General features: G+C 41.5%; 1 protein-coding gene across 2 annotated transcripts in view; it reads right to left on the bottom strand.

Annotated features, from left to right (window-relative positions):
- Positions 1-1,378: 1,378 nt before the first annotated feature.
- LOC120540000 (C-type lectin domain family 4 member A-like) overlaps positions 1,379-16,734 on the bottom strand; it is a 32,812-nt gene continuing 17,456 nt past the window's right edge. For both annotated transcript variants that reach the window (XM_039770429.1, XM_039770430.1), the window contains exons 6-9: positions 13,342-13,422; positions 10,584-10,735; positions 6,241-6,353; positions 1,379-1,980 (exon numbers count right to left, since the gene is read on the bottom strand). In XM_039770429.1, the coding sequence (XP_039626363.1) occupies positions 1,821-1,980; positions 6,241-6,353; positions 10,584-10,735; positions 13,342-13,422 (506 nt within the window). In that variant the 3' untranslated portion in view covers positions 1,379-1,820. The remainder of the gene's footprint in view (positions 1,981-6,240; positions 6,354-10,583; positions 10,736-13,341; positions 13,423-16,734) is intronic.

The following is a 16,734-nucleotide window of genomic DNA, read 5'->3' as shown; positions in this document are numbered from 1 at the left end:
CTATGCTGGTACAGTGGCTCCTGGTGCACGACAATTCCTGGCCTCATGTGGTGAGAGTATGCAGGCAGTTCCTGGAGGATGAAGGAATTGATACCATTGACTGGCCACCACACTTTCCTGACCTAAATCCAATAGAACACCTCTGGGACATTATGTTTTGGTCCATCCAATGCCACCAGGTTGCACCTCAGACTGTCCAGGAGCTCAGTGATGCCCTGGTCCAGATCTGGGAGGAGATCCCCCACAACACCATCTGTCATCTCATTAGAAGCAGGCACCGATGTTGTCAGGCATGTATACAAGAACACAGGGGCCATACAAAGTGCTGCGTACAATTTGGAGTTGCTGCAATTCAATTTGGGCAAAATGGACTAGCCTGCCACATCATTTATTCACTCTGATTTTTGGGGCGTCTTTGAATTCAGGGCTCTGTAGGTTGATCATTTTCATTTCCATCAAACGATGTGGCATCCTTTCGTTCCTAACACATTACACAGTCTATATCAGTATAGATATCCAGGAGGATTTCTTTATCCCATTGAGATCTGATGTGTTTTCAAAGTGTTCCTTTAATTTTTTTGAGCAGTTTATATAACCCTATATAACAGATAGATAGATAGATAGATAGATAGATAGATAGATAGATAGATAGATAGATAGATAGATAGATAGATAGATAGAAAAACAGTGTGACTTTAAGAATTCATAGCATTTTATAAAGCACTGTGCAATGGTCCATACCTATAGATAGATAGATATACAATTTTGCTTGAAAGTTTGTGAACCCTTTAGAATTTTCTTTATTTCTGCATAAATATGACCTAAAACATCATCAGATTTTCACTCAAGTCCTAAAAGTAGATAAAGAGAAACCAGTTAAACAAACGAGACAAAAATATTATACTTGGTCATTTATTTATTAAGGAAAATGATCAAATATTACATATTTGCTAAGATTTTAAGAAGCGTTTTTTGAATGCTGATTGATGAAAAGCACCCACGCTTTTATTTTACATGTGATGTATGAGAAACTTATTTTTTTACTTTTTAGTACACTTTTTAACTTAATATAAGTGTGGTTTTTAAAAAGAATTTATATATATATATATATATATATATATATATATATATATTATTTTTTAACTTTTTAGTCTTGGGTTTGTTTTAGTATAATTTTGTAATCAATATTTTATCACTTTCTTTAATATTTCTATCCATTACTATCGCCATCTATTGGTGAAGTTTTGAACTATTCTTCATATAAAATTTCATTTCTTAATTAACATGGATTCATTGATCAATTAGTGAAACTGGTTATTGATTTGTGTATTGTCATCGGAAGTGAGTAAGTGTGCAAAATTGCAAGTCATTTGGAAAATAGGAAGTGGGTTAAATATCGATTACAGGATTTGTACCAGACAACAAACAGGTGAAGTTAAAATAAACGTAGTAATAAGCGTGGTAATAAAACACCAATAAATAGGTAATTCATCAGTGTGCAGTGTGACATTTGATATACTGGTAGGATTAGTTATGAATATGAAGGATTCACAAGCCATTTATTGAAGTATGTAATGTCAGAAATATGTCTCACTTAAGACATTTCTGACCATTCCAAATTGAAGTTATTTTTGTAGGCCACATTGCACAGATGAATTACCATTTTACTGATGCCTTATATCATTTAAACCAAAAGAAGCCTTAAATACGGTCTTATTAGAAAAGAGTAAATGAATAATTGGTGCAATTTTGCAGTGCCTAAACTAAAGTGTTATCTTAACTTTCAACACAGTTCAGCCTTTAATAGTATATGTTGCTGTTCACTGCATGTTTATATCATCAAGTAAAAGGGTTGTATTTTCACAGATGAAGAAATACTTGTCGTTACAAGGTGCATCATTCCAGGTGCCTTTTTCAGTATCTAATGCAATGCAGTCTTCGTTATCATTGTAATCATCTGGTTGACCAGTCCTCCAGAACCTACCAGGTAGAAAAAAAAAATCATCAAATGCATTATAAGATTGTAAAACTTCTCCAGCTGAATAATACATACATGCCCCTTTGGCACTGAATCTGGGGAAAAAGCCATGGGCTGCACATTTGGTGGCAGCCCCCCTGGGTTGCATCGGGGCCACAATCATGGAACACTGGTGTTCACTCCTATTGGGCTCCGTGGCCACCGCCAGGGGGAGCTGCATGGCTTCCTGAGCCTGTGTGGGCTGCCAGACCCGGAAGTGCAGCCGGAATTGGGTCAATTATCACCTGAAGCACTTCCGGGTGGGCTATAAGAGGAGCCTGCAGCCATTACTCGAGGTGCCAGAGTTGGGAGGAGGAGAATAAGAAGAAAATAAATAAATAAATAAATAACTGCCTGGGATGAGTGGAGGAAGAAGAGTGTGTTGGTGTTTTTCTTTTGTGTGTTTTGGGGACTGTGTAGTCGGCAAACATCCGCCACTGGTGCCCTCTCAGTTGCAAGAAGCAGATCATAGAATGTTACATAGTTAACTGTCAAATAATGCAAAGAGGGCACCTGTGGTGGATGTTTGCCGACTTGCAGACCAACCACACGCGTTACCTGGTAGGTAATCACCCATACAATCAGATTGTGATTCAGACTTCAAATGCTATGTATGTAATTACCCCGAACTCCAGGCTGTCAAGTAAACGAACCACATGCTGTGCCACAACATAAAAAGCCTTTGCCTCTAATGCTGACGTCCGAGGTTCGATCCCTGGTGAGGGGTACAGTGGAGTGCGTACACCTGATGAGCCCAAATAAGGGTGAAACACGTGTCACATACTCTTTGCATTATTTGACAGTTAACTATGTAACATTCTATGATGTGCTTCTCGCAACTGAGAGGGCACCCCTGGCGCATGTCTACCGACTTGCAGACCAACCACACGCGTTACCTGGTAGGTAACCACCCATACAATCAGATTGTGATTCAGACTTCGAATGATATAGTAAATAATAGGCTGTTTTTGAGAAAAACAAAAGTATAATATCAAAAAAAAATTTAAATGCCCTCCTCATCCTTATCAATGGACCAACAGGACTGTATGCAGAAAGTCTGAGAGACAGTACTTCTGTTTAAAGATGCTCAGGTCCTTTAACATGCTGGACAATCTGCTCGAGAGTTTCTTGTGGATAGTGTGCTTTTCTACACTGCGTGTTATTGGGAATCCTAAATAAATGGTTTTGAAAGGCAACTTCTGTTGTAAGGTCTACCCTGGACTCCAAAGAAGCAGGGGTATAAAGAGGATGATGTAAAATTTGAAGCCATACTCTGTACAATGTAATGCATTAAAACACTACTGGCTTTCCAGGAGAGTGTGCCACTAGACTATATAATGACTCCACATACTTCACCCTAGCCCATCTTCACCCTAGCCTGTTATAAAATTCACACCCGCATAGGGACATTTTTTACTATTCTACAGTGTGTTTTATCTTGTTTTGATGCAGAAAAGGGGAAATCCCTATCAGAGATCAGTACAGTACCACAAGTACAGTATATAGTGCCTTTCCTATCTATCTATCTATTGGAGCTCAGAATTATTCTAGTGTTGGGTTGTTTCTTTCCAATGAGGAGCTGGTTTAACTTGGTCTCCTAATGAAAAATAACATAACATTCTCAAACTTATCTAATATTCCAATGTAAAAGGTAAACCAGCATTAGCTAGCAGATGGCAATCTTCCTTTAGCTTGCCAAGCTAGATTCAAAAGTGATTTCATGTGGGTCACTATGTTTAGGAAAAAGTGACTTACCCAAAAGGGTAGCCACACCTGTCTTTGACGAAAGTGTTTCTAGCAGGCAAACTGCCATAGTTAGTAATATTAAAGAAAGAGAAGACAGTAGTAAAGCTATACAGTTTCCACAATAAATGCAGCAGTCTATTGAAAAGAAAACGGAAACTGTTTTGCAGGTGCAGGTTCACATCTGGCTTGCTCAGGAATCCTAAAGTGAAAGTTCCATACGTGTGGTTGCTGCTATTGAACAATCTGAAGCCACATTTCATCGCCTCTTCAACCATCACATCTAGCTTTCCTTTGAGAGCAAGAGGCTTGACAGGACTTTAAATAAGAAGAGCAGCTAATAGTGAAGAACACTGGCTTAACTGCACCTTCATGGGGAGCCATAGCTAAAAGACAGAAATTAAGGTTAGTAGCGAGAAATCAGAAAAAAGTGCAGGTTAGCAGGTGCAAGTGAGAACATACACAAATAAGAACATAAACCATACTCATAGGACAATGCTGAGAAAACCAGAAAGCTTGAAATTAAAATATCAGCAAAGAGGGACTAAACGGAACAAGGAACTTGAACCAGTCCCTGACAGAAAGCTGCACCTTCTTGAATACAACCATCCCTTTCAATCAAAAGACTTCCCAATGGTGGGTATCGCTAGACCTGTCAATATAAAAGATGCTTTCAAAGGGAATTTTTAGGAACATTTTTTTTTCTAACTGAGACCCCCGTGACCCTGTATTCGGATTCAGCGGGTTAGAAAATGGATGGATGGATGTTTATATAGCCACTAGGGGGTTCGCCCTCTACTCGCTTTGCTCGCCAACCCCTCCGGCCTGTGCTACGTGCCAGCCACTTGGTGTCTCTGCCACTCACGTTGTGAAGAGGGGGGCTGAACGCACCCCAAGGAGACGCGGTCGCTCCTCCAAAACCCCCTCTTAAACGGTGTTACAATGGGAAACAAATACAGTTTTTTTTTTTACCTCCTCTTTGCTCTATCAGCTGCTGCCGTGCCACATGAGCTGCATCTCACATGGTGTTTCGAACATTTAAAACCCTGTACAGCAGCTGTCCTACTCTTTGTCTTTTATTTCCGGCCCCAGGCGTGGTTAAATCTCTTGGCACAGTATCTCGTCTCACGGGACGCAAGTTCTTAATATTTTTTAGTTTATAATTTAAAAACTGAATAAGAATCTAAAACTCTAACAACATCACATTGAAGTTTGATAAATTCTGAAAAGAATGATGGCAAACATATATATGTAGGTTTTAAAATAAGCCGATTTAAAGCGTGACATAAAAACGTTACATATAATTGTTGCACAAAATCGTTGCACTTTTAGGCTTCAGATTTTGTATATATACTAGCTATGTGCGCCCAACTACGTTGTGCGTGTTAAAGTTGTCTGTGAAGGGCTCCCTGTTTAAACACGGCTACCAGTCGTGAACTGGGCCCTTCGTCGCACAGCATTATGATTTTTTATAAGGGAAACAAAATTACAAAAGAAAACCCTTGGACATTGATTTGATAAGAACGGTCTACTCGGAATCACTGTCCAAATAGTAATTATGTGGTGGTGTAGGAGCATTTCTGCTTCTGTCCGTTCACAGTCCATCTCGTTTTCACGACGCTATCGTTTCCTCTCACTATGTCTTCTCAACCTTTCTCCAATCTCGCAGGTTGCTTTGTGGCAATCCAAAGAGTAAGGTAATATACACGGAGCAATGGTTATAAAAGGGGGACACACAGGTATCCAGGCTCTTTAAAGCATAAATAGGGATCACTTCACTGACATGTGAGCAAGCCACGGTACAACTGTGAGACGCGCAGCACTCGCCGGCTACAACGTAACAATAATAATTTCCGGAACGCGCTGTTACGTTGTCATTCATTTTCCCCACTGTCTTTCTTTTCATTCATATGTTACGTAGGCACTTACCTTTTATCTTCGGCAATCTCATTCTCTAACCAGACCTCCGGAGCTAACCAGCGTAACACTGTCCACCACCACTTTCATTATTCCGGCACATCGTTGACATCCGTGAGTAACAACAACGCATCTAAACTGGAAGGTGGTCTACGCATGCGTGGAATTCGCGGACAAACAAAGATCAAGATCTAAATGAAGATCTCTTTAGTTAATTTAAAGCACAACAGTTTGTTTAGTTTGAATGTCTGTGTTTTGAGGTGTGACTGGCGTACTACAGTCTTCAGTAGTATAAGCCTGGAGGAGATTCTTAATGCAATGCCTGTGTTTTAGCTGTCTCTCTACTGCCATCTAGTGCTTCTTCTTCTAATTAATTCGCGGACAAACAAAGATCAAGACCCAAATGATTTTATATAGAGATATAGAGTATTTAGAGTAGATTCCCTAAAAACCTCCACTGTGAATTTAAACAAGAAAACCCGCATACATTCTGATGAGGTAACCAAAGCACTTGAATCAACTTGCTGATGACAAGGAGTGAGGTGACAGCTACTGAAACCTACGTTGTTGTGGTCGTGAAGTTTGTTCCGTCCTCCCACTTGTAGTTGCCTTCTTCTTCAGTGTCGCTTAGCCCAATCCAGAACAACTTGGAGTTGTGTTGCTCAGTGATAAATTCCTTTTAAAAAGAAAATGTACAAAAGTAATAAATGAAGTGAACAGAAAAGTGAGAGTATGTCAAGTATGATCATAAACTATGTGTTTCTAAAAATGGAGCATCAAGTTGGACGGTTGGGAGACAAAGTAAGAAAGCTGAGATTGTGCTGGTTGGACATGTGCAGAGGAGGGATGCTGGGTATATTGGGTGAAGGGTGCTAAGGATAGAGCTGTCAGGGAAGAGGAGAAGAGGAAGGCCTAAGAGAAGGTTAATGGATGTAGTGAGAGAGGACATGCAGGTGATGGCGGTGACAGAACAAGATGACGAGGACAGGAAGATATGGAAGAAGATGATCTGCTGTGGTGACCCCTAACAGGAGCAGCCGAAAGAAGAAGAAGATAGTGAGCTCATTTTGAAATCTTACATCCAAATTTGAAAATGGTATCATGTTAACAGTGCTGAGATCTGAAAAGTGGGATTTGACATTTAGCTGTTTACACAAAGCACAATCAGGTGTCATCTGTTGATGATGTTAGTAATGTGATGGTCTGCCAAGTCTGTTCCTTTGCAATGACTAGAGTGTTGTCCTTATGCTTGCTATGTTAAGGTGGCCATATGATATACCAGCAGGGGTACCCAAAGCTGTGTGTGTTAAACTAGATAAGAAGGACAGAAAAAGGATGGATGGCCAATCTGTAGCATATTTCTGTTGAGAATCAATGTAAGCTTTATATTTTAAAAATCAAAAGAAGAAAAATAACAACACCTAGGGCCAAAGTATTTAATCCATCACTATAATTAGGTTTAATAATTTGTAAATTTCATGGACTTGTTTTGCAGAAGTCACTATGTTTGAGTGTTATTTTTATATTTGTTTTTAACGATATTGCTTATGTTGATCACAGACTTTGCCTACCAGGACAGCATCAAAACAAAATAACCTGTCAAACCTGCTAACCTGAATTCAGGGCTGTGAGGACAGGAGCTTACCATTCCAGCTTTGGGAGCAAGGCAGAAAGCAACCCTTGACAGACTGCCAGTCTACCCCAGAGCTTATTCACATACATACATACATACTGTACATAATTAAAAACTCCAAACCAGAAAAATGCAAATCAAAAAAGGTGATTCTTAAATGTACTTTGACTTTTATTTCATTGCAGACAGTACGAACACAAGATATTTCACGGTTTGTCTGGTCAACTTCATTTCAATTGTTAATATGCATCCATTCCTGTATTTCAGGCCTGTAACACATTCCATAAAAAGTTGGGATAGTAAAGCATTCCCCACTTTGTAATGTCACCATCCCTTCTCACAACCCTTAAAAGCATTTCAGGGTGTTATTTTCTCCCATTCTTCCTGCAAACACTTTAAGGTGTGCAACAATTACAGGGGTGTCGTTGTGGCATTTTTGTGTTTCTAAATTCTCCATCTATCCATCATCCAACCCTCTCTATCCTAACTACAGGGTCACGGGGGTATGCTGGAGCCAATCCCAGCCAACACAGGGCGCAAGGCTGTTATACTACATTTTTCTTTAATATTAATGTCACTGTCTCTATGCTCACTGGTATGGATTTATTCACATGTGCATGTTAAATTTGGCACACAGGGGCTCAGCAGTTAGAATTGCTAGCCAAGCATTGGATTAGATAGCCAAAGACAACTGGAGGATTGTATAGTCAGCTTAAACACAGGATAGGGTATTTCTGTCCTCTATCAGTACAAAGTCTTATTTCCTTGTTGGGAGAATAAGAACCAGCATGTAAGTATTATGATATTTCTGTATTTTGTGGAGGAGGAGTTCAGCCCCTTCCTGCCCTTGTTTGGAGACAGAAAGGACCAGCAAGTTGATAGAAGAACAGTATAAAAGGCTTGGACAACAGCCAGACCCTTCGAGGCGGTGTCGGCAAAGTTCAGAAAAACCTCCCAGCGTGGGGACGAAAAATGGCAGCCTGTGTTGATCCAGATTCCCACCTGGATAAAGTCTGTCCATATGCCTCCCGTCTGTAACCGCGTTAACCGTCAGTAAATGTAAGCTAAAGTATATTTTTTCTTGTACCGCCGTAATCACGATGGGAGGGATATCGGCTGTTCTGGTATATTACTATATTGTTTAGTTACTTAATATGCCGCAATTTCAAAAGAACACATTTCCAAGAGAGCTAATGCCTCTTCTGAACACAAAGGCAGAAAACAAACCCTGGGTATGGCACCAGCCCACTGCAGGGCACACACACGGGACAATTTCAGATCGCCAATGCACCTAACCTGCATGTCTTTGGACCATGGGAGGAAACGGGAGCACCAGGAGAAAACCCACGCAGACACGGGGTGAACATGCAAACTCCACACAGGTCTCCTTACTGTGAGGCAGCAGCACTACCCACTGCGCCACCGTGCTGCCCTTTTTACCTCATTACTGGGCCTAATTTGACCCTAATTTTTTTTCAAATACATTGCAGGCCTGAAATGCAGGAATGGAAGTATAATAACAAATAAAATGAAGTTGGCCAGACAAACCATGAAATATCTTGTGTTCACAGAGTCTGCAATGAAATAAAAGTCAAAGTACATTTAAGAATCGCTGCTTGTTTCTTTTTTTTATTTGCATTTTCCATACCATCCTAACTTTTTCTGATTTGGGGTTGTATAATTTTCAACTACCAATTAATTACATCAATTATCATACAATCAATTACATTTGAAATTACATTTGAATTAAAAGATACGTAAACAGGCCTAGGAAACTCTATGACACTCTGCCAAAACAAATCAGGGGTACTAAATTTTGCTTGAAATCATTTAGTCTGGTGCTGTTATAAACAAGAATGTATTAAAATAAAGAACTGATCTCATTGCAAACTATATAGATTTCTTTACTTAAAAATACTAGTCATAGTTAGAGTAAGTATGATAAAAAGTTTAGTGGGACTTACTTCGGAGAGATTCATTAAGTTCATTAATATAGTAAACCTTACTTGGAAACATGATATATTCTAAAGCATGCATCTAGTTTGAACTCTTCGAGGGCTGAAATTTATTTCCAAAAAACTCAGTTTTCCGAAAAGCAGACAATGCACTGGTGTCACACATAGATCAACATAAATCGTCAGTTGCTGCGGGCTGTGGCTGCTGTTGGCACTTGTTCGGCATCTCTGGCAGCAGTGGCTGCGCAGGGGCGGCTTGATGACCAGCAGGAATGCACGGCGGGCCGGCACAGTAGGTGGGCGACTGTGGCAGTGTGACGCAATATGGCTTGTACCTCTTGTCGTCATAAGTGGTAGTCCTACTAGGCGATCGCTGCTGTCAGCGTATCAGCTACACGAATGCGTTCAGCATCACGATCAGCAGTTGACCGATAGGCTGATGCTGGTCCCTCACTTTCGTTTTCGATATCCATCTCCAGATCACTTGCATCAAACTCAGAGTCCGATTCAGCAATAATACGTAAAACATCCATCCATCCATCCATTTTCTAACCCGCTGAATCCAAATACCGGGTCACGGGGGTCTGCTGGAGCCAATCCCAGCCAACACAGGGCACAAGGCAGGAACCAATCCTGGGCAGGGTGCCAACCCACCGCAGGACACACACAAACACACCAAGCACACACTAGGGCCAATTTAGAATCGCCAATCCACCTAACCAGCATGTCTTTGGATTGTGGGAGGAAACCCACGCAGACACGGGGAGAACATGCAAACTCCACGCAGGGAGGACCCGGGAAGCGAACCCAGGTCTCCTAACTGCGAGGCAGCAGCGCTACCACTGCGCCACCGTGCCGCCCCTACGTAAAACATCCACGGGGTATTTTGCTTTTATCATTTGCTTTACTCTCGCCATTTTAGAGGCTGTTTGCTCTTCACTACTCATGCACTCAAGCAAAGAGAGTCGAACTCAAATGTAAGGACGAGTTTTGTTGCAGTTTACAGCCCATTACCACCCTCTACCCCTGAATTTCGGTAAAAGCCAACACCAACCCTGAAAGAGTTAAATTTGGGGAGGACATTAAACCTGATGATTAAATATTCACTGCCAAATATGATGTGCTCTAAACCCTGCATCCAGTTTTGAAGTTGGGAGGAACATTGAATCTGAAAACGAAATATTCACAATGCAGATGACGCGTTTTGTTTTGTTTTTCCTGCATCTGTGACATAAAAAGGCCTGAAACATACAGAGACTAGAAAGGTGAGAGAACACCGTCACGTGCGTTGATTTGCATGATAATGGCAGACACTCACCTGCTCTTCTTCACTGTTGATAACAACTAATGTGGCTTTGTAGTTTGCACAGAACTTCTTGGAACTGAACCAGTCCATGGGCTTCAATACAAAGTAGTAACAGCTGTCATTAAGAGCCAGCCACTTAGCACCACAAGGAGAATCAGAGGACCCTTAAAAGAGGATTATGCATTTTTAGTATTCCGATTATCTAGAACCATTTGACAATTTTTCTACTGCTGTGCTCAGATCATGCACAAGAAGCATATGGCTACTTTATTATTACTTTCCACAATGCAGTAAAATGGAAATCCCCAGAATCCCAAGTAAGCTTTGAAACTTTAGCAGACCTGCTGCATCATTTTCAACAGACAGACGTCAGTGATGTTCACATATAGTGAACCACCTCTCTTACTTCCAATGTGATGTTGCCTTTATATTTAGAACTGTGCATCTTGTGTTATAGAGAGTTCCTGCTTTCTCCATTTTATGTTCTGCTAACAGTTATATTGCTGCGAATCTTTCTCAATGATGTGGGATATGGCCGGCCATTCATCCCAGCCAATACTCCCAGGCCACCAGGTGGAGCCCTTCTTACAACATAGAAGTGCCCCGAGTTCCAGCAGGGCATCATGGACAGTGGAGTTTTACATCACAGCCCTGCTGGATACCATGGGGGCCTCCAGGGGACGCTGCAGGAAGGAGCAAAGACTTCTATTTCCCCTATAACCCGGAAGTACGTCTTAGTCACAGCGACAGAGGAAATGACGTACTTCCGGGATGAAAAATAAAAGAGTTTCTGATCTCACCCGGAAGTGCTAGGAAGTCACATGGACTGAGTGTTCAGAAGCACTTCCGGGTCAAGGAATATAAAGGACTCTGGGAAATCCCAGACGGACGAGCTGAGCTGGGATGAAGGGTGGCAACGCATCAGGGAGTGAGGAGGATTTATTGATTATTGATTGTATTGTGATTTACGAGTATTGTGGAGTGTAGGGTGCTTTGCGCACTGTTGTATCAAAATAAAACAAAGTACAGTGGAACCTCAAGATACGAGTTTAATTCGTTCCAGCACTGAGCTTGTATAGCGAATTTCTCGTATCTAGAACAAACTTCCCCATTGAAAATTGTGGAAATCCAGTTAATCCGTTCCGCACCCCCAAAAATATCAACATAAAAATCAATTTTCCTAACAAATAACACTGATAAATAATATATACAAGTGGAACCTCGGTTTGCGAGTAACTTGGTTTACGAGTGTTTTGCAAGACGAGCTAAATTTTTTAATTAATTTTGACTTGATAAAACGAGAGATGTCTTGCAATACGAGTAGTATGGATACACTTTGTCTGCTGAGCGTCATGTGATCATAACTGAGCTGATGGTTCTTCTCTCTCGTGCGCGTCTCTCTCTCCTTATCTCTCTCGCTCGCTCGCTGCGCGCGCCTCTCTCTCTCTCTCTCTCCTCTTGAGGGCAATCGTCTCCTATTCTCTGTCTGCATGTCCGCGATATTTTCGGATACGCTTATAACTGCTACAGCGAAACAATGAAACCACAAAAGCGCACAAACGTGTAGATCCTCACGCTACGGGAGAACAAGGAACACTGAGTGAGCTGACGGGCTGGCAGCGTCAGCTTGGGTGAATCCCCGAGTCGAGGCGGATTGGGAAACGCGTCACGCATACCCACAGCCCGGCTCGTGGCTCGTTACGCGAGCCAATGCTTGTATTTAGATCCGAATTTTTCGCTCATACTTTCCTCTTATCTTGAATTTCTCGTATACAGAGCTGTTCGTATCTCGAGCTTCCACTGTATTGGACTTTTATCTGGAGTCTGGCGTCTGGTCAGAGGGTTCAAGGGGATGACAGTGCCCCCTATCTGTCACAATGAATTTATTAAGACATGAAGAGAAGACCAGGCTTCAGATACATTGCTATAGTAATACCTGTTCTGCACAAGCTAACTAAAGGTCAGGGTTACAGAAGTTAAACATATTTTACTGGAAAAGTATCTGTGTGCATTTTATGCATCAATAGAATACAATATAAGGCAACATAAAGTAATAGGTATTTAATCTGCAAATATTAATCACTGAAATATCCTCACAAATGTGAATCCAATATGAAGAGTGGTCGTGCTTTTTTGATTTCACTGATTTTCTCAGGAATGATGATTCTACTTCTTTTGTGGTCCGTGAAAATAGACCTTGCTGGTGTCATTTTCAGTAGTTTGTCCCCCCAACAATTTTAGATTTTCTCAGAAGTTTTAGGCAGAATTTAGGACATTTTTTTTTAATTTGGTGGAGGATAATGCTACAATAACATTACTAGCTTAATCTTATTCAGGGTCACAGGAAGGCTTGAAATTGCCAGGGCAGCAACAAAAGCAAGGCTGGGACCCACCTGGGACAAGGGGCAAGTCCACTGCAGGGTCCACACATGCTCATGCCAACAAAAAGGCAGTTTGGAAATGGCAATGAATCCAACCTGACATCTTTTGTGGTGTGTCAGGGAAACCTACCCAACCAACATCCATGGACCAAATTCAAACCCAGGATGTTGACAGTAACCACTGCACCACCGTGCCAGGCTTATCCAGAAAGAGTTCTTTCACATTAACCGCAGTATCTCTGCTAGGATGTCTTCCTTAAAGATTAACCCCATATGGGGCCACAGCTCTGGTACCACCCTGCTCTTTCCATGACGTCCAAAACAGGACATTGTCTACTGTGTTGTAAATTTAATAGCAAGAAAATCAATAAAATTATAATTCCCCTCACCTGAGCTCCCTGTTGTATTGGCACAGGTACTTTGCAGGGCTGTCCAAGCTCCAATCGATTTCATAAGGAGATCTGCGATTTCTGTGGGAAGGCATATGATTAGTTGCTGTGAACATTCCTCATTCAGAGTAGTGGTTCAATAAATCTGAAAGCTTTTTGACTTTACCTGATAATCTTACACAGCAGAGTCTCCTGAGATGAACAGAGCACTTGTTCATTGAGAACATCTCTTATATATACTGTAGGTCTCTTCTGGTTCATCCTGCTTCCACTTCAAACCCGGTCACATCACGTCACGTCACTGCCCTGTATCTAGCCTGACCACGTGACCTTTCACTTCGGCGGTGACGTGACACCAATGGGGTCATGAGAGAGGAGCGGGGAACGCGGTAGTCTGAAGGAGGAATAGGAATCGAGAAAAGCGCCATGGGGGTGTATGGGAGTCCGCAGGCAGCGTGAGGAAGGGTTTGGAAGAGGACGAATAGGAATTGAGAAATGCTGTGTGGGCTGTGTGTGGGGGGGACCGGGTTTGACGAGGAAGCAGGACGAACCAGAAGAGAAATATATACCGGGTAGTTTTAAAGTATTTACCCAAATGCTTATTTCAGTTCTTTTCATCAGGTGAAGGCACAACATATAGTTTAAAAAAAGACAAATTTGTTTGAATCGAAGGCAATTAACAGACTTGTTTATCTTATTCAGATGTATTTATCTCTGTTGAGATGAACAGAGCACCAGTAGGAGGCACAGTGCACAAGCTAATTTCACCATGGTGGTGATGAGAATACTGGATCTGGATTTTGGCATTAAATGTCATTTATCACTCCGTATCACTCTCACTGACCTCTTTCACTCTTATGTGGAATTCAAAGACTGCAGAATGCAGAATTGTATATGACATCAAGAATAAACCATATGAAGATTTCAATGTTCAGACTCACAAGAATGAACTAAGCAGTTTACAATTTAAAATTGAGTCTGCACCGTAGATGAAACAAACACTGATTAACCTGTCAACAACAAGGACACCTGAGTAAACAGACAGCAATTGGAAAACTTGTACCTTTTGACTTTATTTAAATAGAGTCTCTTGAAACCTTTAAACTCTGGACTCGAGAACCGATTTTAAACCTACTCTTGTGTATATTTTTAAACAACTGCTATACAGTAGATTGATTTGAATCATGTATCTTTACTGATATAACATCGTATCTTTTATATCATTCTTCTGGAATCTTAAAAAAAATAGATTGTTACAATTTATTAGACCTGGGATAGTTCAGATCCAAATAGACAAACAGCCTGAGAAAGGCAAACACTTATTGATTATTATTGTAATCATTGTTAATTCAAGGTGACGTGAGACCTTTAAGTTTGGGATGCATACTGAGCAGAAAAAGGAAGAGCAGAGTTACAGAGAGAAAAAACAAGAGAACAACAAAACAAAGAAAAACTCAAAGAAACGGGCAAGACCTCTGCAGACTGAACAACACACTGAAGCAAATCTGCATCCAGACTTGAAAAGACTCATCTTCCATCAATAGGGTTTCCAGATTAGAAAATAATAATAATAATAATAATAATAATAACAATACATTTTATTTATATAGTGCCTTTCCCATACTCAAGGCACTTCACAGAGTCTTAGTTACAAAAACAGCAGGGTATATGTAACATTGGATACAAATAGATAGATAGATAGATAGATAGATAGATAGATAGATAGATAGATAGATAGATAGATAGATAGATAGATAGATAGATAGGAAAGGCACTATATAAGTGATAGATAGATAGATAGATAGATAGATAGATAGGAAAGGCACTATATAACAGATAGATAAAATAATAGGAAAGGCTGTGATTTTATATTGTTTTTATCAGTACACACTACTGCTGGAGTATGTGAATTTCCCCTTGGGATTAAAAAAGTATCTATCGGTTCACCGACAAAAGCACGATAGACATATGCGCCCCGACAAAACCGCGACGGACAAATGAGCGCCGTCAAACCCGCTAACTGGTTTTCGACAAATGCACGCCGACAAAATCGTGAGAGAGGCCAAGGGAGTGGGACGCGTACGTGCGCATTTGTACACATTATGTGGTAGGTTAGAACTGTTATAACTGCTGATGGCATGCCGCGAACAAGGAACTCAGTCGAGGGCTGGCATAACGTGTCGTATACAAAGCAGAATTACCAGCAGTCAGGCAGTCAGCAAGTCTAAATACGCTCAACTATCAAGACGTCTTGCTGCAATTCTTCCTACATATGCAGGGCGTGATCTTAAGGACTATCTGCGTGCTGTGCTGATGGCATGCCGCGTCTCATAATATTGACTTCTAAAATAAACATTGTTATATATGCTTTAAACTAGTAATTCATATTTAATGAAACTTTCGCGATTTTGTCGGCGTGATTTTGACACCGTGTTTTAATCGGCGCTGTTTTGTCGGCGCTCATATGTCTATCGCGCAAATGTCGGATCACACTATCTATCTATCTATCTATCTATCTATCTATCTATCTATCTATCTATCTATCTATCTATCTATCTATCTATCTATCTATCTATCTACTTTATTAATCTCCAAGGGGAAATTCACATACTCCATCAGTATACTGATAAAAACAATATAAAATTAAAGAGCAATAAAAAAATTTAAAAATGCAAGGGGGAGAGTGCAAGGCAGGTATAACAGTCTAAAATCTTGTGTAGTGTTAACGTTTACAGTCTGTCGCTGAAGCTGCTCCTCTGTCTGGAGATGATCCTGTTCAGTGGACTCTCCATGATTGACAGGAGTCTGCTCAGCGCCCGTCGCTCTGCCATGGATGTCAAACTGTCCAACTCCGTGCCTACAATAGAGCCTGCCTTCCTCACCAGTTTGTCCAGGTGTGAGGCGTCCCTCTTCTTTATGCTGCCTCCCCAGCACACCACCACGTTGAAGAGGGCGCTCGCCACAACCGTCTGGTAGAACATCTGCAGCATCTTATTGCAGATGTTGAAGGACGCCAGCCTTCTAATGAAGTATACATATATATTGTTGCATGCGGCTGGGGGTGGAGCCCAGCTGGGACACCGAGGAGGACTGGAGGAGGGCTTGTACCTCCTTCAGACCGCAAGGGGACAACTGCCCTGGTTGTGTTGGGGGCCACGGGTAGAGGGCTTGGAAGCCCAACCCTGTAGGGACCCATGGCCACCGCCAGGCGGCGCCCCGGTGCCTGAACAACCCTGGACCTCAGTACTTCCGCCACACCAGGAAGTGCTGGGGGGAAGAGGAGCAGGGACACCCGAAGGGCTTCCGGGTGCGCAGCCGGCACTTTTCGCCACACGGGGGTCTGAGATTGCCGGGAAGCAGCTGGAGCCCATCCGGGTTCCTATATAAGGGGCC

The sequence above is a fragment of the Polypterus senegalus genome, chromosome 12 (genome assembly GCF_016835505.1).
Source record: "Polypterus senegalus isolate Bchr_013 chromosome 12, ASM1683550v1, whole genome shotgun sequence".
Taxonomy (NCBI): domain Eukaryota; kingdom Metazoa; phylum Chordata; class Cladistia; order Polypteriformes; family Polypteridae; genus Polypterus; species Polypterus senegalus.
Note: the sequence above shows the minus strand (reverse complement) of the source record. Positions and strands in the feature narration are given on the sequence as shown.